Here is a 20290-nt window from a genome sequence, read left to right as displayed (position 1 = left end):
GGGGACCTTTGGTTCAAAGGCCAGCACCTAATCCACTGAGCCCCACCAGCCAGGGCATAAGCTGCATTTATTAAGTCATGATCATTTTTTTCACTTTCCTAACAATCCAAGGACAGTTCAACTGTTGACCACCTCTGAGCATTGGAGGGCCCAGCACACAGTGCTCAGACCTCATCTTCTCTGATCACTAGTCACTCAGTGGGGGGAGTCTCCTCTAGCCCCAGGCTTGCTTTGTTTGTTTAATTATTTATTTATTGTTCAATTACAGTCATCCCCATTTTCTCTCCATTACTCTCCCCCACCCTACCCACCCCCACCTCCCACCTTCAGTCCTCCCCCTGCGTTATCTTTGTCCATGGGTCCTTTATACATGGTCCTTGATGACCCTTCCCCCTGTTTCCCCGTTATCCCCCTCCCCCATGCCCCTCTGGTCACCGTGGGTTTATTCTTTATTTTCATGTCTCTGGTTCTGTTTTGCTTGCTTGTTTGTTTTGTTGATTAGGTTCCACCTATAGGTGAGATCATGTGGTATTCATCTTTCACCACCTGGCTTATTTTACTTAGCATAATGCTCTCCAGTTCCATCCATGCTGTTGCAAAGGGTATAAGCTCCTTCTTTCTCTCTGCTGCATAGAATTCCATTGTGTAAATGTACCACAGGTTTTTGATCCACTCATTTACTGATGGGCACTTAGGCTGTTTCCAGCACTTGGCTATTGTAAATACCGCTGCTATGAACATTGGGGTGCAAGGTTCTTTTGAATTGGTGTTTCATGATTTTTATAGTATAACCCCAGCAGTGGAATTGCCAGGTCAAAAGCCAGTTCCATTTTTAGGTTTTTGAGGAAATTCCATACTGTTTTCCACAGTGGCTGCACCAGTCTGCATTCCCACCAACAGTGCACTAGGGTTCCCTTTTCTCCACAACCTCGCCAGCACTTGTTGTTTGTGGATTTGTTTATGATGGCCATTCTGACTGTTGTGAAGTGGCATCTCATTGTGGTTTTAATCTGCATCTCTCTAATGGCTAGTGATGCTGCGCATCCTTTCATATGTCTCTGGGCCCTCTGTATGTCCTCCTTGGAGAAGTGTCTGTTCAGGTCCTTTGCCCATTTTTTCCTATTTGGATTGTTTGTCTTCCTGGTGGGGAGTCCTGTGAGTTCTTTATGTATTTTGGAGATCAAACCTCTGTCCCAGGCTTTAGCTGCCATCTGGATTGCTTTTGAGTCCTACATTTTTATTCAGCCTGGATCTCTTCCTCCACTTCACACTTGATCTTAGCCAAAAGGCCGAGAAGTGATTCTTTCTCAACTTTAGACGTGAATATTCAACCTCCCATTTGACATCTCCACCCAGATATCACCTACTCTTTTTTTAAAAAAATATTTTTATTTATTTATTTTTAGAGAGAGGGGAAGGGAGGGAGAAAGAAAGGGAGAGAGGGAGAGACATCAGTGTGTGAGAGAAGCATCCATCCGTTGCCTCTTGCACGCCCCTAGCTGGGGCAGACCTGGCCCGCAACCCAGGCATGTGCCCTGACTGGGAATTGGTTCAGCAACCTTTCAGTCCGCAGGCCCGCACTCAATCCACTGAGCTACACCAGCCAGGGCTCATCTACTCTTCTTAAACTTGACATGTCCAAACCCGTTCCTCCTGCAGTTTTCCCATCTCAGTAAACGGCACCTCTGTTTTTCTACTGGCACAGGCCAAAAATTGTGTTGTTTTTGCCTCCTCTTTTTCTCCTCACACCCCACTTTCGCTAGCAAAGCCCATTAGCATTACCTTGAGGATATATGTAGGGTCTGATCGCTTCTTCAGGTTACTGCATTCAAGATACTCATCTTTTGCCTGGATGATTGCAGAAACCTGCTAAGTGGTCTTCTTGGCACCTTTCCCCTTCTCCCCACTCTTGCTGCCCTGACGCATTTTTCCACATACATAACCCAGAGTGATCTTTCTAAACCATAAGACAGATAATGTCTGTTGTCTGCTCATCACCCTCCGGTAGCTCCTTGTGTCACTTAGAGTAGAAGTCCAGGTCTTTACAGTGGTCTGCACGGTCCTGCGCTCTGGCTTAGATGCTTCTCTGACCCAGTTTACGTCTCTTCCTCTCACTTCAGCCAGCACTCCCTGCGGGTCCTTGGACAAAGGGAACTCACTGCTGCCCCAGGCCTTTGTACTTGCCGAACCCTCTGCGGGAGCACTTTTCCCAGATATGCGCCTGGTTGATGTCCGCTTTCCTTTAGTATCATCTCAGATGTCACCTTGTCTAAGAGGCCTCCCTACTGTAGCAAAAGGGCAGCTCCGACCCTAGCAGTCCCTGTTCCCCTTCACCTCCATAGTGCTGATGATTATCTTGTATACAAATACATGTTTTTGTTTGTTTGTCCCTTCCCCCTACCCCAAACTCCTCGCTTGAATGTAAGCTGTACAGTGGCAGGAACTTTGTTTTGTTCATTATTCTATCCCTGGGCCTGGTGCCTAAGCCGTTGTAGATGCTCCTTGAACATTTGTTGGATGCACGGGGACGTCTAATCCGTGAGGTAAGCAGGGCTGCCACGTGAAGTGTGTGGATTGCAACTGGCACTCTAGGAACCCGGAGTTCAGAGGTAGCCTCGGCTGCTGTATTTGAATAGTAAGTCGTCAGAAACGCTCTGAGGAAGGGTCCGTGAGAGGCCCACACTGGGGACACAGTGACATGATAGGAGGAAGATGGACTCTCAGAAGCGCTAGGTTTGTGTTTGGCTAATTAGCTATGTAATTTTGGACAGTTCACTGCCATTCTTCGCATTAATGGGAACATAAAATGATACTTCAAAGTTTTATGTGACTATCAAATGAGGTGATGTGAAGTCACTCTGTAAATGGTAAGACCAATTACACAAATGTTACTAACTTCATATTATCACGGCTTTCGTTATGCTAGTGCTTGAACTGTGAGATAACACTTGCCCCGGCTGGTGTGCTTCAGTGGATTGAGTGCCAGCCTGTGAACTGAAAGGTCGCCAGTTCGATTCCCAGTCAGGGCACATGCCTGGGTTACAGGCCAGGTTCCCAGTTGGGGCGTGTGAGATGCAACCAATTGATGTATCTCTTGCACACTGATGTTTCTCCCCTTCTCTTTGTCCCTCCCTTCCCCTCTCTCTAAAAATAAGTAAATAAAATCTTTAAAAAAACCCTTTTAGTAACAATCTTCAAGAAATGTAAGAGCGTCTTCTAAGAATATCAGGATTTTAAAAATTGAAATAATTTACATAGTCCTTGCTTTGGATGGTTTACATCTAGATGTTTGGAACATTGTAATCAAGTGTTTCATTACATGACACACGCTACTATAAATCCTGAGTTTTTTGTTACTCAGTAAGTGGTGTTTCTCTTTCACAGGATGCAAATCACTCTCTTTGTCTGAGTGACTTGAGCCTTCTGTCCACAGATTCTGAATTGCGAGAAAATTCCAGTACAGTAAGTATACCTGTGATGTGGGTGCTAGAGGAGTGAGTGCAAGCACGGAGCGCTTGCTTTGGTGGGGGCATGGAGGGTGGCAAGTTCTTGAAATCTTCCAAATTTGGTTGTGTCCAATTACTGTTTAGGGTTTTTTGCTTTCCTCCCTTGCTCCCTCCCTTGCTCCCTCCCTCCCTCCCTCCTAGGAGAGGTTGTTCTCTCTGACACCCAGTGCCTTTTGACCTGGTCACTCACTTGACAACCTCTTGGCCCCAGAAAATTTCTTTCTTTATTCATTTAACAAGTATTCATCAAGTGCTCGCCGGTGCTGAGCTCGTATGGTGAAAATGTAGGTGTGGTCTGTCCTTGAGGAGCTTAAAATGAGTCCTGCCCTGACTGGTGCAGCTTAGTGGATTGGGCGTTGTTCTGCAAACCAAAATGTCACCGGTTCAATTCCTGGTTAGGGCAAATGCCTGGATTATGGGCCAGGTCCCCAGTTGGGGGTGTGTGAGAGGCAATGGGTAGATGTTTCTCTCCTTCTCTTTCTCCCTCCCTTCTCCTTGCTCTAAAGAGAATAAATAAAATCTTTAAAAAGAAATTAGTCCCCTATAAGGGAGAGCCAGAATTCCAGTTTCCAGACTTTCTCAAGCCCTGCCAGGCTGACCTGAGTCAGTCTTCCCCTTCCTTTGAGCTCCCTGCTCTGGGGTTGTGAAGGAAACCTCCACTTTGTGCCCTGCCAAAGGACAACCCCACTGTCACTGTGTTTGGAGTGTCCCCGCCTTTGCTACGGCCCCGTGCGGCGCCTTGCGGACCGCCGCATTAAGCCTGAGCTCGTGCTTTGTGAGCATCTGTGTGCTTAGTGATTGTTCCGTGTGCAGATGTTGTTTTCCTTTGCTAAAAGTCTATAGCTGAGGTTAGATTTTCTGTGCATGGGCACGATAAATAAGAAGGGATCGATGGGATAGGAGCAGAGACTGAATGACTCAGGAATGCTGTGGGAAAGTGTTTCTCAAAGTGGGGTCATCTGCAGCGCTAAGGACAGTGTAGGATCTTGGTCCGCACCGCCGGCCTAGTGAGCCAGTATCCCCGGGAGTCGCATCTGACACTGCACTTTCCTACGAGCACCCCAAGGCCTTACTCTTATCAGACCAACTCTTGCCTAGAAAACAACTGTATATGTTGGGCAAAATATAAAAAACAACTCCTCGAAGGCACCAGAGAGCAACCCAGACAGGCAGAGGTAACACGTGGAAGAAGAGGCCGCTTGAAAGATAGCAGAGGCACTGGGACGGGCCTTCAGGTCTTACGGCTCACCCACTCGGCACGCCCCAGCTGACGCCAAGCACGGTGGCCAGAACTCAGTCTCACTGGCGTGATAAGGCAGGGGGCAGGGGGCAGGGCTACCAAAGCACCTGGAAGATGAGGGGGCGTAGCCCGGAAAGGAGAGAACCACAGAGGGGGAGCCCCAAGTTCTTGTTTAAACCATCCAAATCCCTAGTTGACCCTTGAACTGTAGATGTGTAGGGCAGAGCCTAAGAAGCGCAACTGAGGCTGGAAGTGGACGAAGATCGCAGCTGCTGTCCTTGCGGGGAAGGCGGAGTGAGGAGCTGGAGGACGGCCCGTCAGTGGTTGTGAAGCAAACGCTCCTCCAGGAAGGGCGCAGAGCCCCGTTTCTGTCAGGCGTGATTGGCAGTGTGCAGGGTGACCCAGAGTTAGAACGCCTGAGAGGAGACAGCAAACCACCACCCCTACGCAAGAGAGACGGCCACCTGTAGAGACAGGCCTCGAGGTGAGCCGGGTGTTAGACTCAGTGGCTCAGTGGACCAGACGGTTTTTTAGGTGAGGAAATAGTGAATCAGTGAGTCGTTGCTGTGAGTGGTTTGTTGATTTTCAGAGTTTTGAGGGCCTTGATTTTGTACTTGATATTTTTGCTTGTTTAATCTCAACATGTGAGATTAAACTGATTTTTTTATAGGCTGGGAGATAGATAGATGGAGTCATATTTTCTATCCATTTTTTCCTAGCCTGTTTCAGTGTTCCAGAGTTGGACAAGGGTTCTTATGTAGCTCAAAGACATAAAGGAATAGGCTGGTAATGATTGGATGTATAGGAAATCTCAGTAGAGAAATAGAAACTGTAAAAACTGTACCAACTAAAAATTCTGGAACTGAAAATTTATCTGAAATAAGAAATTCATTGGATGAGCTTAACAGCAGATTGGAAATGATGGAAGAAAGGATCCGTTACGTTGAAGTTAAACCAGTAGAAATTAACCAATCTGAAGAACGAAGAAAAACATTAAATAAGCACTTCGTATGATTTTTATGCACATTCACATTTCAGAGCTAATGCTCTAAGAGAAATTTCCATATTGGGTGGCCTAGATAACCTTTGAGCTGTGCAGCTTAAGATTTCTGGTTATACTCTCTCTAATCTGAGATCGTGTTGGATGGCGGGGTTACTCCCTGGCCAGGGCTGTGGCATAAGGTTGACGGGCTGTCTGGAGCCATGGGGCCACCAGGGGAGGGATCCTGTGCGAGAGAACCCCTGTTGCGCTTGTGGGGAGGGGGTCCTCTTCTACTGCAAGGTCCGCCAGCAGGACAGAGCCTAGGCTGCTCGGTCCCTGGGGTCAGATTGCGCACTGTGCCCTGGTCATCCAGTGTTTACCCCAGACTTGGAAACAGTCTCATTGTTACCCTTTCAAGCTCAGGCCATACTTCCTTGAAGGCTTAAGATTGATTTTGCTTTATTTTACTTTGCTTTAAAAAAAAGGATGGATTGTTAAATGATGAAATTTCATGCGATCATCACTTTGTGGGTTTCTGGGCTGCCCAGCAGGTCCTAGAAGTGAGCTCTGGTTTGCTCAGATCTTTGTAAAAGGAGGGTGGCAGTGGGAGGGTCTCCGTGGGGGGAGAACGGCCTGCCGGGCCTCTGGGCTGTTGATCTGCAGGATCCGTTCTGGTCCCACACAGCTCCCAGTGTTCTTCCCTCTGCGCCAGGCCCCAGAGGCTCAGCCTGTTCTTGACTTCCTTTTGGGAGCTGCTCCCGGGGTTTTTGCCCTGAAGCCTGGCAGTGGCTGAGTCACAGTCTTCTCAGCAGCTAACTTTTTCTTTTTTTTTTTTAAATTAAAAATTTTTTTATTGAGATTAACGTACATAAAGAAAAGTACACCTGTCATGAATGTACAGCCTAACAAATCATCACAGTTCATCATATCCATGTAGCCCGCCCTCAAATCAAGAAGCGGAATGGTCCCAGCACCCCAGCCACCCTCTTCACACCCCCGACAGCTGTTAGCGCCCCCTAAGGATGAGCGCTGCCTGACTTCTAACAGCCTGTGAGGAATCCGGATTGTTTTGTACTTTGTATAATTGGAGTCGTGAGGTGTATACTCATTTATGCTGGTTTCTTTCTTGCAACATTATGTTTAAGAAATCAATCCATTACAGGAATTACTGTAAAGGACACATGGACAAAATCAAGGGGGAGGGTGGAGGTGGGGGATTGAGGGATGGGGAGAAAAGGCACACAACTGTAATTGAATAACAATAAAAAATTAAAATGTAAAAAAAAAGTAAAATTCAGAGTTGCTGGAAAAGCATTTTAGAAAGACAATAACTGAAAAATATACAGTACAAGCTTATTTTTGTTGGCCTGAAGATTCAGGGGTAGCACCTGTTTAATAGAAATCACTTCACATAGAACCCAGATGATAATACCCATTTTGTTATTTAAAAAAAAAAGAAAAGAAGTCAGTCCATACTGTTGCGTATAGTAATAGGTCACTCATTCTCACGGAACAGTGTTAGACTAAATAAGTGCACCACAGTTTGCGCCTTCGGCTTTCCTTGCGCACCTGGGTAGTTTCTAGTGTGGGGCCGCCGTGAGTAGTGCTGCTGTGAACGTTCTCGTGCATAATGGTTGGAGTCACACGGGCTCATTTCTTTTTAACGGTGTTATTGCTGATGATTTGTAAGCAGGTAGAACAACAACAACGACAAAACAACCACGAGGAAGTTGCAAAGTTTATAGCTTAGTGATAGTTGTTAGCCCACTGTTTTCCAAACTGAGTCATGCCTCTTCGTTGGGTTATGAAATAGTCCTTACAATCAGCATTTTATGGACATCAGTAGAATAAAAAGTATTAGAAGACACTGCATATAATAAGGATAGGCTTTTGTTTCAGGTATACACATGGATGTGAATGTAATATGAAGCATTGTGTGTGTGTGTGTGTGTGTGTACATAGACACATTTACTCTGAAACGTCAAGTGTATTCCTTTGCATCACGATGAAAAGTTTGGCGGCCACTGTCCTTCCTGTGATTCTGAACTTCCTGTGCACTGGAAGCTGGAACCCTCACATAGATTCCTGTTTTCAGCCTCCGTCATACTGGCAATCAGAGTCACCCACCTTCCTTCCTTATTCTTCCCGATGGTGGAATCATGCTAGAATAAGTGGCCCCTCTTGGCTCAAAAGGGCAGCTTCCCCTCCAAGGACCTCTGGGTGGGCGGGCAGTTCTGCTCACCACTGTGCGCAGCCCCAGGGTGCTCCTTCTCCTCCCAGGGCGGAGTTGCTGCAGAGGGACCTTAAAGCACAAGTTGGCACTGAGGCCAAATCTGGCCTGGAGATAGGTTTGTTTGCTGTATAGAGTGATTTTAAGTTGTTTTCAGTTACTTGCTTTTACTTACCAATCAGTAGATTCCTCCAAAAATACAGATTCGGGACTATTCTTGAGCTTTGGTGCTCCCCAGCCTGCAGAGAGCCCCATGGCTGCGTTCTACTGAAGCCCTTCCGGTGACTGGGTGCCTGCTCTCCAGTCTGCCACAGCCTCCCGGTCCCTGCCCCCATGCTTCACTGATTTCTATTACTTGTCTGGACTCCTGGAGGTTGCCTTTGTCACTCTTGCCCTACAAAGGCATCGGTGGAGGTGGACTGGAGGTGGATTGCAGATAAAATAATTGCTTCCCTGACAGTTGTGGCTCAGTGGTTAGAGCACTGGCCTGTGAACTGGAAGATTGCCAGTTCGATTCCCAGTCAGGGCACATCCCTGGTTGCAGGCGTGCGAGAGGCAGCCAACTGATGTTTCTCTCACACATCGATGTTTCTCTCCCTCTCTTTATCCCCCCTTCCCTTCTCTCTTTAAATAAATAAAATCTTTTTTTAAAAAAGAATTTCCGTTTTTTCCCCTTCCCTTAACTGAAGGGAAGCCTGGAGGTAGTCCTTTTATTTGGTGCCTATCAGGAGTCAGGTCCTCAGGGCGGTGTGTGTGTGTGTGTTAGCTGTCTTCATGTTTGACCTTTATGAGTGCCTCCGGTCTTGTCTTCGTTGTGAGTCACGAAGAATGAGTGTAGTGACACACAGTAGTGCACACCGGGCGATTGCTGTTGCCTGTCGTGGAAAGTGCCTCACGTGGCTTGATTCACTACCGTGTGTATACAATAGGATATATTTAATGACCTTGAAAGGTATTAACAGTACATTATTACATGAGAAAAACAAGTTGCAGGCAGTGGATATTATGCACTCCCGTTTTTATGTAGAATTTGGTCTTTTAGAGCAGGGGTCAGGATAATTTCTTAGGTTCTCTTTTAGAGTATCTGAGGGCCCACACCTTGAGTGTCTGATGTTTCGGGACATACATGCCACTTGGAAAAGGAAAAGGGAGAAACGAGGAGCCTATCAAGAGATCATCATAGTTCCGCACCTCTGCGTTTTTCACAGCAAAGAGCTTCCTCCCACGGCGGGTCTCACACCCTTGTCTCTGTCTGTCTGTCTGCCGCAGGGCCCGGGTCTCGGCACACTTTCACCAGCATCCATCTTCAAATCGATGTTCCAGAGCCCAGACGATGCGGCGATTCAGGAAGACCCTCAGCAGACAGGTTTGTGACACAGACTCTCCTCCAGCTCAGACCCCAGCCCCCGGAGAGGGGATTCACACTGCTCACACCCGGAATGGCAGGTGTGATAAAGCCTCGCGGTCCCTTTTAGTGAAGTGACTTTCAGTGAGCCGTTAGGAAAGTAAGGGCCCTTTCCCCTACTTCCCTCAGCAAGGGTCCACCTTCCCCAGACCCTCAAAAAAGAGGGCCTCTTGTTTCAAAAGCTCTTGTTGGCTTTAAAAGATGAGAGGAGCTCTGAGCTCTTTCTCTGACGGGACACCCTGTTCATGAGTGGTTGGGATCCAGAGGCTTAGCTGTCAGATGCAGAGATCGCACTGTGTGTGAATGAGAGTCTGTCTCTGGAGCTTCACAGTAGTCGAAGTGTGTGCCCTGGTCATGCCAGGAAAGGATGTCTAGCCCCATTTCTAGAAAAGCCTTAAGGCACATTTCTTTATGCTAAGACCTGTGCTAGGTCTTCACATTTAGAAAGTGAGGTTGACGGTGAAGCGTGGTTTTGGGGCCAGAGGCGTCATTAAATGAAAAGCAGAAAGCCAGCCTGCTAGCAGTGAGGGAATCGGCTCCGACAGACCTCAGCTGTCTTCGATTTATTCCATAGTGACTGTGTTTTTGTGGCTCCTGTAAGGCTTGGGATATGTATATATATTTCTATTTCTTTTTCTTGCCAGCTGCCTTGATTGAAAGTTTTAATGGTGATGCAGAGTCAGTCAGTGATGTTCCGCCACCCACAGGAAATTCAGCATCTTTATCTCTTCCACTTGTACTGCAGCCTGGCATCTCCGAGCCACCCCAGCCTCTGCTACCAGCCTCAGCACCGTCCGCTCCTCCACCTGCTCCCTCCCTAGGACCTGGTTCCCAGCAAGCTGCGTTTGGCAACCCCCCTGCTCTCTTACAACCTCCAGAAGTGCCTGTTCCCCACAGCACACAGTTTGCTGCTAATCATCAAGAGTTTCTTCCGCACCCCCAGGCACCGCAGCCCCTTGTGCCAGGACTTTCTGTCGTTGCTGGGGCTTCTGCGCCAGCAGCAGCAGTGACATCGGCTGCGGCGGCACCGCCCCAACCACAAAGTACTACTGAGCCCCTGCCAGCCATGGTCCAGACTCTGCCCCTGGGTGCCAACTCTGTCCTAACTAATAACCCCACCATAACCATCACCCCGACTCCCAGCGCGGCTATCCTGCAGTCCAGCCTCGTCATGGGAGAACAGAACTTACAGTGGATCTTAAACGGTGCCACTAGTTCACCGCAAAACCAAGAACAAATGGTAAGTATTGTGCATGAGCACCTCCAGTGGGGTGAAGCGTTTTTTACATGGGTGATTTGTTCAGAGGCTTTTACTTCAAAAGGGAAAATGGCTGTCTTATCTGACCTGAAACGTGGAATTCTGTCTCTTAGTCATTTCCCCCAGAATCAGTGGTATAAATCCAGGGAATGCTGTGGTCGGTACCTACAACAGGGAGGCAGAGAAACAGCCTTCACGTTTCCCCAGCGGCGGGTACTTGAACAAATATTCCGCCTGCAGTCTGATCCCATCCGCCTGGACAGGGGAGCAGCCAGCAAACTCCAGAAGCCCAAGGACGTTTCAGGAAAGCGGGTTCAGTGTCCAAGGCAGAGTCGTACTGATGTGAGGGACTGACGGGACCCCGTCAGATGGCCAAGCGAGAGAAATAATCTGTGCTACCAGAGCCCGCTTAGAGCCACCTATGCAAAAGTGTTTGGTCTCGGTGATAAGGGAATGACGTGCTCGTTCGATTAAATATATTTTGAGAGCCTGGTGTTTACCAGATACCACATGGATGCTCTGGGGGGTACTGAAAAGTGAAAACCATGATCTCTTTTTCATAAAAGTTTAACATTCTAGTTAAAGAGGCTAAAATGCTTAAAAGAAAGTGTTACCAGCCCTGGCTGGTGTGGCTCAGTGGATTGAGTGCTGGTTTGCGAACGAAAGGGTCACCGGTTTGATTCCCAGTCAGGGCACATGCCTGGGTTGCAGGCCGGGTCCCCAGTAGAGGGCTAACAAAAGACAACCACACATTGGTGGTTTTCTCCCTCTCTTTCTCCCTCCCCCTCTCTAAAAACAAATAAATAAAATCTTAAAAAAAAAAAAGTGCTACCTGTAGGTAAAGTGCCGAATAATAATAAAAGTGATAATGGGAAAAATAATAGCTATGATATATTGAGCCCTTACTGTGTATACGTAAGGGCTTACTGTGCTAATGAAGCACTTTTTTAAACTGCGTATCTAATTTGTAAGTCATTACCCTATGTACATTATTTTTAAGTTACATTTTTTTCTATTTTATTGAACAGATATAAAGAGAGTTCCCATACACCCTGTTCCCCTCCCCTGTTCCTCATTTCCCCTATTAACGTCTTGCATCAGTGAGATACATTTGTTATAATTGGTAAATCAGTATTGATACGTTGTTTTTAACTAAAGGCCATGGTTTATATTAAGGTTCATTCTCTGGCGGTACCTGACAAATACATGGTGTCGTGTGTCTACCGTCACACTATCCAGAATACTTGAACCACCCTAAAAATCCAGTTGTACCTATCCATCCCTTTGCCCTCTCCCCTAGCAACCGCTGATCTTTTGACTGTTTCTATATGTCTGTATCTTTAGATGCCACCCACTGTGCAACTAAGCACTTTTTAATGCATTACAGCAATCCTAGGAGGTAGGTATGATTTCACCAATGGCCAGCAGGGGCCCCGTTAAGTGACTAGCCCAAGGTCACACAACTCATAAATGGCAAAGGTGGGGTCTGAACACAGACCGATCCCAGAGCCTGTGCCCTTGACTGCTGCATCATGCTGCTTGACGAGGGCTTCAGAGACTGAGGGCTTGTTGGCTACCCGCACTGGCCAGGAGAGCCTTGAGGTGCGAGTAGGAACTGATACACCAGGTAAGAGAATGTCTGGGCAGATGTATGGTGAATGCTCTTGAACCAGCTATTTAGCGCTAAATGGTGCGAGCACTCAAATCCCACAAGTGGGGTGTCAGCCACCTCTGAGGCAACCCAGTGCCGTTTTCAGGAGGCCAGAGTCTCGGGAAAGGTCCTTTCAGGGCTGTGACCCAGTCTGCCTCCATGTCGTCTTACCCTTTTGTTCTGAGTCTGCTCTGGGGAGCTGCCGAACAGCTGCCGTCCTCCCTTTCCCACACAGTTCGTTTTCATGAATTTAAATATGGGCCTGATTTTTCCATCATTGTTTGTAGTGTTATCTTCTGTAACTTCACCAGAAGCTTTCATGTTCCTCGTAGACTTCTTTCTTTTTTTCCTTAAAGAAATAGAAAACAAAGCCTTTTTAAGATCAGACTTGAAGAAAGTAGAAACTCTATGGGCAGTTTAATAGGAAGTGTACTAAAGTGATCAGGCTGATTTCTGGGCACGACTTTATCGTCCTACTTAGTGATGATATTCAGTATACGGAGCTACTGTTTGCCGAAGGCTCACCACGTGCCAAGGACTCTCCACATGCATCCTCTCGTTTCATCTTCTCGGGGCTCTTTTGGGAGGTTCTTTGGTCATCATCCCCACTTTTACAAATGGGGATGGAAACTGAGAGGTTCGAGCACTTGCCTGACCATAACAGCTAACAAGGGGCAGCGTTAGGACTTGAATCAGGTGGCGGAGTCCAGGGCCCACTTGAGCCACTACCCCACGCTCAGGGCCTTGGCCAGGGCTGTTCTGTCTGCGAGAGGGAGTCTGAGCCTGTCCTTACCGGGCAGCTTAATCCTTGGGGGTGGGGGCGGAACTTTCCAGCCTCATAGAAATACTGGGGAATGGCAGAGAGCTGGGAGGGGAAGCCAACCCTGGGGCTCCCTCTGAGAAGATTATCAGCTTGGGAAAAGCAACCTCGGAGGAGCCTTTGGGCACACGGAAGCACTGGAGTAGGCAGCTGGAGGCAGCCAAGTAGTGGGGGACATAGCTGGCTCCATGGTCCACACTGAATGGCAGGCAGTGGGCAGACCTCACATTGGAGCACAAACAAAGCATCGCTCTGCAAAGACCCCTCGACGCTGAGGGTTCTGTCCTCTCGGGTGACCATCACGACTGGGCAGGCTCCGGGTCCTTGGAGATCTGCTGTGTACATATTTTTAAATTTAACTTATTGGGGAGACAGATCTGCCATATTTGAGTGGCCATAACTGTGATTTTTTTTCCAGCAGCAAGCATCTAAAGTTGAGAAGGTGTTCTTTACCACCGCGGTACCAGTAGCCAGTAGCACAGGTACGTACTTCTGTGTGAGCGTTGAAAGCAAGCCAGCTCTCTGGGCTCCTCGAGGCACGGTTAGTTGTTGCTGTGCCCCAGTTTTCAAAATTTTAAAATCGAGTTTGTCAAACAACCAATTGTATTGTTTGTTTATTGGAGTATTTCATATTCTCATGAATCTTGGCGGTTAGTGCACTCATGGCATAAATGCCACGTTTAATGTTTTTTAACTAGTATGAGTTCTTTCCCTTTCAGATGCAGTTTTTAAATGTAGCCAGAGAAAAGGTTTGAATCACAGTTAGTGCTAAAGAGAGCAGTTGTTAATTCACTGGACTCTTTTCTAATTACAGTGATGAAGAAATAGCATCTGGGTCAGTGACTGGATAGAACTAAAAGTTCTTTTTTTCCAAACTCTTTATAGATTAAGAAACTGGGGCCCTGAAAGAGTAAATGACTCCCCCAGAGTCACAAATGAGCTTGTGGCAGAGCCAAAGCACTAATTCTCTGGCCTCCCGACTCCCACTCTGTTCTCCTGCCCCTTGGTCTCTAGCTCTTCCAGACACGCAAAGCCTGTCTGAGTTCACAGAGCGTGTGTGCACACTAGGCTGGTTGTGTAAAAGGAGGTTACGGACGCCTAGGGCCGTGTAGGTGAGTGAGACATACGGAAGGAGCTCAGAGCCTCCCGGGCAGGTGGAACTGAACAAGGCCCCTACGGTGTGGACAGAGGGGACAGGAATCCCCAGCTCTGGGCGTTACACAAGGCCGCTGCCCTCCCGCCTCCGCCCTGGGTGTAAGCCTGCTGCTGGTAACGTTGCCTGGAGGCATCAGGAGAGGAGGGGGGTGCGCTGGGTCTTCAGCAGTAAGAAGACCATGTCAGGAAAATGGGGGCGTCCACTGTGGCTTGTGTGGAGGGTATGGGGTGGGGGGTGGGGGAGGATGGCTGGCAGCGAGGCTGGAAATACAGGGTGCATCCAGATGTTGTGTGTGGCTTTCTGAGGAAGAGAGAGTTGGTCTTGGCGTGCGGCATCCGTCCTTTCCACCCTTCCTGCCCCCACGGCACTCAGCTCTCACCTGGCCTAGACCCCTGTGCCCGGCAGCCCCTTGAAGAGCAGTGTCTCTCGCCTCTCTCGCAGGGAGCTCGGTGCAGCAGATCGGCCTCAGCGTCCCTGTGATCATCATCAAGCAGGAGGAGGCGTGTCAGTGTCAGTGCGCCTGCCGGGACTCTGCCAAGGAGCGCGCAGCCGGCAGGAGAAAGGGCTGCTCCTCCCCGCCCCCTCCAGAGCCGAGCCCCCAGCCTCCCGATGGGCCAGGCCTGAAGCTGCCGCAGACTCTTCCCGCACCCTCGGTTCCCCTGTCATCATCCTCGGCAGTACCCTCCTCCTGTGAGCAAAGCAGACAAGCAGAGACTCCTCCAGACCCACATACAGAAACGTTAAGTGCCATGGACGTGTCAGAATTCCTGTCCCTCCAGAGCCTGGACACACCGTCCAATCTGATTCCCATTGAAGCACTACTGCAGGGGGAGGAGGAGCTGGGCCTGACCAGCAGCTTCGCCAAGTGAAAGGGCCCACGCGCGCCCCTCCGGGAAAAGGGCCAGCAGGAAGCGTACACAGGGTGTGATGCCTGCCATCTTGGAATCAGCAGTTTGAAGGATGAAGAAATCTACTGTTTGAAAGCCTCACCTTTCAGATAGATGTATTTTCTTTATTCATATCCCAGGAGCATCCATTTTAAGGAACTGATCTTTGGGGGGGAAAAAAACCAACAAAAAAAAAAGCTAAGTTATAAATGAACTGTTTGGCTGCACTGTATGTCACTTTTGCTTATTGTCATGTGAACTTGGAAATTAAGGTTACTTGTATGCATAAAAATTCTAAATGAAAGGGTGTGGTTTCCATCAGTCTGATGTTGCCCATCACTTGTACTGGGGCCTTGTGGATTGGGCAGTGGAATTCAGTGTATTTAGTGTGGCTCCTCCCTGTGCATCATTTGAGTCTGAGGCTGAAGCTTGCTTGAAGGCCAGACCCTCACTCCATCAGAGAGGGGAGTGGCAGAGCGGGTCAGACAGCTGTGAGCCAGCGGGAGCTGGGCGAGATGGTTGTGTCTGTGCTTTGTGCTGGCGGGACTCGGAGTGACTGCGGCAGGCGAGGTCCACATGCAGCTGCAGCACCGCTGGGCAGCTAAAAGCCTGGGCCAGAGCTGTGGGGATGATCTGCTTCTGCAGGTGAGCTGTTTGCTCTCCATTGGCGTGTGCAGAGCAGGCTCAAGCAGCCTGATCGCAGCCTCTGCCTCCCTGGTGTTTTCGGTCAGTTGGTGGCCATTGCAGTGAGTTTTTCTGGAGAAACATCCCTATTTTGCCCTAGAGTGGACACGTGGGCTTATGGCCAACTGCTGGTCGGTGCTCCGCCTTCCTTCAATGGCATTTTTCTTTCTCAGAGCAGAAGAGCTGCATTTTGCTTACCAGAAGGTGTAGCTTTAAGGGAGGTTTTTGAAAAGTGGCATGTAATTGGCAGGCCAGGTATCCTGGTTCCAGGTTCTAGCCAGGCTTTTGGTTGCCCCTCCCATCTCAGCCCCTCACCCCTCTGGATTTTGCATACAGCCTAGTACAGTGCAAAGAAGGATGTGACTTGCTCAGCTTAGTCGTAAGATTTCTAAACAAAAACAAAAACCACAAAACGATGATCTTCTACTCAGGGTAAAACAGAAAATTCCCCTTCCACCAAAAAGCCTGAAATGTTGCAATAAGTTCTCTCATTTGGAATGTTTGATTAAGTTGTGTTATATTTAGGAAAGAATTGTTTTTTAATTTGTGTATAGAATTACATCCATCTGTCTGTCTTTGGCCCCAAGTCCTTGCCTCTAAACATCAAATACAATCCACGCTAAAATGGGAAGTTATTCTCAACTGGCTTTATTAATGTAACCACGAGTGCTCACCAAGCTCACTGGGCTCAGAGACTGGGCACGGCCCAGAGTCTCGATGAGGCCTCCGCCTCCCTGCCCAGAGCGAGCAGCAGGGTTCTGCAGACAGGGCAATGATGTCAGGCAGGAAGTAGCGTGATTTTGCCTTCCTTTTCCACTCCCTAATGTAAAGAGGTCTGCATTTGTCACTCTCCTGTTCTCTGAGCCATTACTCAGGGCCAGCCAAGACAGTATGCAGAGCAGATCACTTTGGGAACCAGACGCTCTGCCTTTAACAAAATGTCAGGGTTAGGGCTTGTGGTGGTGAGCATTGTTGCTGCCAGGAGGAGATAGGGGTCTCACCCACATGCAGCTGGTGGTCTCTCATTCCAGGAGTCTAGGCGGGAGACCTGGTTTCCTTTTGACCTTCTGCACTCCCCTCCCCCACAAGGCTGGTGGGTTCTGGTGACCATTGACTTCAGCAGAAATTGATAAGGCAGGAGGAATCTTCTGTTGCCACAGTGGGTTCGTCCTGGAAAGCTAACTGCCGAGCATGGCTTGTCCTTGGCTGTCTCTGGACCTTGAACGCATAGGAAGCTTTGAGGTCAGGGCCCTTGCTATTTTTCTCTACCTCTTCTGAGAGAGAGCAGCACAATGAGATCCCAAGGGTATGTGGGAGGAGGGCAGGAATGACCTCCTCCTCAGTACCTAGAGTCACTTGGGACTAGTTCCCGGGGAGCTGAGGTGGGAATCAGGAGTCCAGGGAAAGCCACTAGAAGCGTCCATGCATTAAGTGTTGCTTCTTTCTTAGTTACCCGGGGCTGTGCTACCGTACTGAGACTGCCCAGGGCAGTGGTTTTCCACTCTCCGAAGACGGGGGGGATGAAGAAACATCTTAAAATGTGTTGAGGCTGACAGATTTTTCCAGTTGAAGTGTTTGCCTTTTGAGGGTGACTTGAGATTACAAGGGGGACTATCAAATCCAATTTGCTTTTGAAAAATCAGGGGTGTGTTTAAAATGTTAGTGAGTGGTTGTAAAGAGTAGGTTTATTCCATAGGGTAGACGGTCTTTCCTTCCTCTTCCACACTCTCGCCCCCCACCCCCTTCTATAGGCCTGGCCTTTAGTGCCAAGGACCTTGGAGAAGAGCTGGCAGCTAGCTAAAGGGGAGCCAGACAGAGCCTTCCCGGAGAGTGTGGTTTCCTAAACCCAGGAATGAACCTAGGGTAAGGTCAGGGAAGGCCTGCAGACTTCCTGCAGGTGGGATCAAGCCCTTCTTCTTCCCATGGTAACCGAAACCGTTTCCATCCTGTAGATTTATGTTCCAGTTCCCACTGGCCTCTCTGGTTCTCCTTCTCCTTTACAGGGTGCCAGTCAGCATCAGGAGTTGGAGTTCATGGGCTCGGGGGGTGGAGGTGGTAAGAAACTTTGGCTGGCACTGCCAAACTGCCTTAGTGAATTTGGCCCTTCCTAGGCAAGGGGGTGGGGCATTGAGGAAAAGTGGCCCTCCCTTTCCTGGCAGGGTCTGGTCACCCTCACGAGGGCATTACGTTTGGTGACAGGAGTTAGTGTCATTCATTGAACTCCCTGCTCCTCCCCCCACATCCCTTTAGAAGGAGGTCATGGTACAAAGCCTAGGAGAGGCCTTAATGTGTGGAGACCTCTCTGGGTAGAAGCAAGGGACTTCTCCACTTCTGGGAGCCAGGAGCTTGGAGAGTTGTACCCTCAGTGTCAAGGCAGTGGACCCATGGGGATGATGGAGGGTGGGGGGTTTCCTGAGAGACTATGTGATAATGCTGAATGTGTCCAGAGGGACGAGTTTGCAGAACCTCATATTGGTTATTAAAGAAATAATAAAATAAAAAGCACTTTAGGTTATTTTATCTTTAACCCAATTGCTGCAATTTTTTTTGTCTGTGTGTGTGTGTGTATATATATATATATATATATATATATATATACACTTTTCACAAAGTTTTATTTTTTGCTCAGAATAAAAAGTTAAATTGAGGTGTGAAGAGAAAAGCACTTATCTTGGTGCAATATGTGTAGCTTGACGGTCGTTGTCCCATGTGGCCCTGGCCTGGCCGCATTTTCTGCTCCACCAGCCCTGTACCAGGAGGCTGTCTAAAGGGAAACACTATTATGCATTCTCAGCAACTGGTCAATCTATGCAAGCCTTCCCTGTGTGCCTGAGGGCGCCCCCTCAGGCTCTCTACAGAACTGCTGTGGGTCCTGTTTCACCACTTGCACCCTTGTGGTCTTCCCCCCCTTCACCATTTCAGAATGATGCCTGAAAGGAAGGAACGGATTGTTCTACGCAGAAACCTGGCACCTTCTAGACTTTTATATTTGTAATCACGTCCATTGTCCGTAATCATAAAGACTTCTCCAGAGTTATAGAAACCATTGATTTGTGAAACTGCAACAGTATTGCCACAAAGACTCCACAATGTTCCTGTATCACCAATCAGAAATATGTGTAGGGAGGTGTTAGTGGTGGGGCGTGGACAGGAGCCATTTCCATACTGCTCCCATACTGCCCCCGTTGGCTCTTTAAACAAATAGGCCCTCCAGCCTTCATTAAATCCAGTAAACAAAGCTGTTAATAATTTGCTCAACCAGCCTTCTTCCTTCCCCCTCACTCCTCTCTTGTTCCCCCTCCCACCCCATTTTATCTTCATTCTCAGGCTACAATAGAGAAGTTTTAAAATACACTTCAGCCAAAGCAGGATTTTCAGAGATCCAATATGCACGGGATTCTGCTGTGACAGATCGGAATTGTTCATTCCTTAATATTGGGGAGGGGAGAGGCAACAAAACTAAATTTATGCATATTTCTGATTGGTAATCAGCTTAGCCCATTTCCTCATGGATAGTTTTGGGGGAGAGGGAAAAGGGTCCCTTGTTTCTCCCCACGCCCTTTGGGGAAGCTGATGACCACTATCTGGGCATTTCTCACTGTTACTCCTGTTCAGGAGAGAGCTTCTCAGTCTGCACTGAAAAATGCAAATTAAACTGGATCTTTATGTCAGTGTGTACATAGTACAAGCTTTTTTACTGGATGCAAGTTTAAAACCACACACTGCCCTTTTGGTGGTGTGTCTGTTGGGCCAAAAATTGGGTGATAACGAAGTGTCACTTTCTCAGCTCAATGCAGTTTCTACTTTTTCTTATGGGAAAGTTTTTCATAAAACCTTTTTTCACCAAAATACCCAGGGGTGTTTTTCGTAATAACCTTGTTATCCTCCTAGCGGTGCCAAGTCAGAGGCCTCTCGCCCTCTCCCCTGTGTCCTCAGGCCTCCCCCAGGGTGATGTTTGACCCCACAGTCTAGTCCTTTGTTGTGTTTTGGTGAATGTGGGGGTGAGGGTCAGAGTTTAAGGTGGTGGTTTCCTTTCCCTGGGAACTCCTAGTACCTGTTTGGGGAAGGTGACTGGAAACACAGTTTACTGAATCTCTGGCTCAGATCTTCTGGCCAGGAAAGGCAAGACCCACGCGAGCCTCCTTTTTTTGACACACACGAGTCATTGGCTGCAGGTCTTGGTGACAGTTCTTTCAATCCCAGAGAGTTTTATTTGGATTATGTAAAGCCTATCAAAATTATTTAAGTGTGAAACATGGGAACAACGGACTTCCACTGAGCGATATGAAAACGTTACAGGTTCAGTACTTCCAAAGGAAGAAAACTCCAAACCCAAAAGAGTAAATATGAATTTGTATTTTTGAAGAATGTGAAATAATGGTGTTTGCTTAATTGCTCATTTTGTATAAACTTAATATTGTACTTTAAAATATCTGCTAAGAAGTGAAAATTTAACTTTTTGGAATTTAAA

General features: G+C 48.0%; 1 protein-coding gene and 1 pseudogene across 2 annotated transcripts in view; one reads left to right on the top strand and one right to left on the bottom strand.

Moving 5' to 3' along the window:
- MTF1 (metal regulatory transcription factor 1) overlaps positions 1 to 17443 on the top strand; it is a 42075-nt gene extending 24632 nt beyond the window's left edge. Inside the window, exons 7-11 of one of the 2 annotated variants that reach the window (XM_024554592.4) lie at positions 3385 to 3462; positions 9228 to 9324; positions 10008 to 10603; positions 13514 to 13574; positions 14690 to 17443. In XM_024554592.4, the coding sequence (XP_024410360.2) occupies positions 3385 to 3462; positions 9228 to 9324; positions 10008 to 10603; positions 13514 to 13574; positions 14690 to 15117 (1260 nt within the window). In that variant the 3' untranslated portion in view covers positions 15118 to 17443. Of the gene's footprint in view, positions 1 to 3384; positions 3463 to 9227; positions 9325 to 10007; positions 10604 to 13510; positions 13575 to 14689 lie in introns of both variants that reach the window. The other variant, XM_024554591.4, reaches the window with a different exon arrangement.
- Positions 5409 to 5491, bottom strand: LOC112299712 (small nucleolar RNA SNORA36 family; annotated as a pseudogene).
- Positions 17444 to 20290: the final 2847 nt, after the last annotated feature.

The sequence above is a fragment of the Desmodus rotundus genome, chromosome 3 (genome assembly GCF_022682495.2).
Source record: "Desmodus rotundus isolate HL8 chromosome 3, HLdesRot8A.1, whole genome shotgun sequence".
Lineage (NCBI taxonomy): Eukaryota > Metazoa > Chordata > Mammalia > Chiroptera > Phyllostomidae > Desmodus > Desmodus rotundus.
The sequence above is the reverse complement of the archived record's forward strand: the minus strand, read 5'-3'. Positions and strand labels throughout refer to the sequence as shown.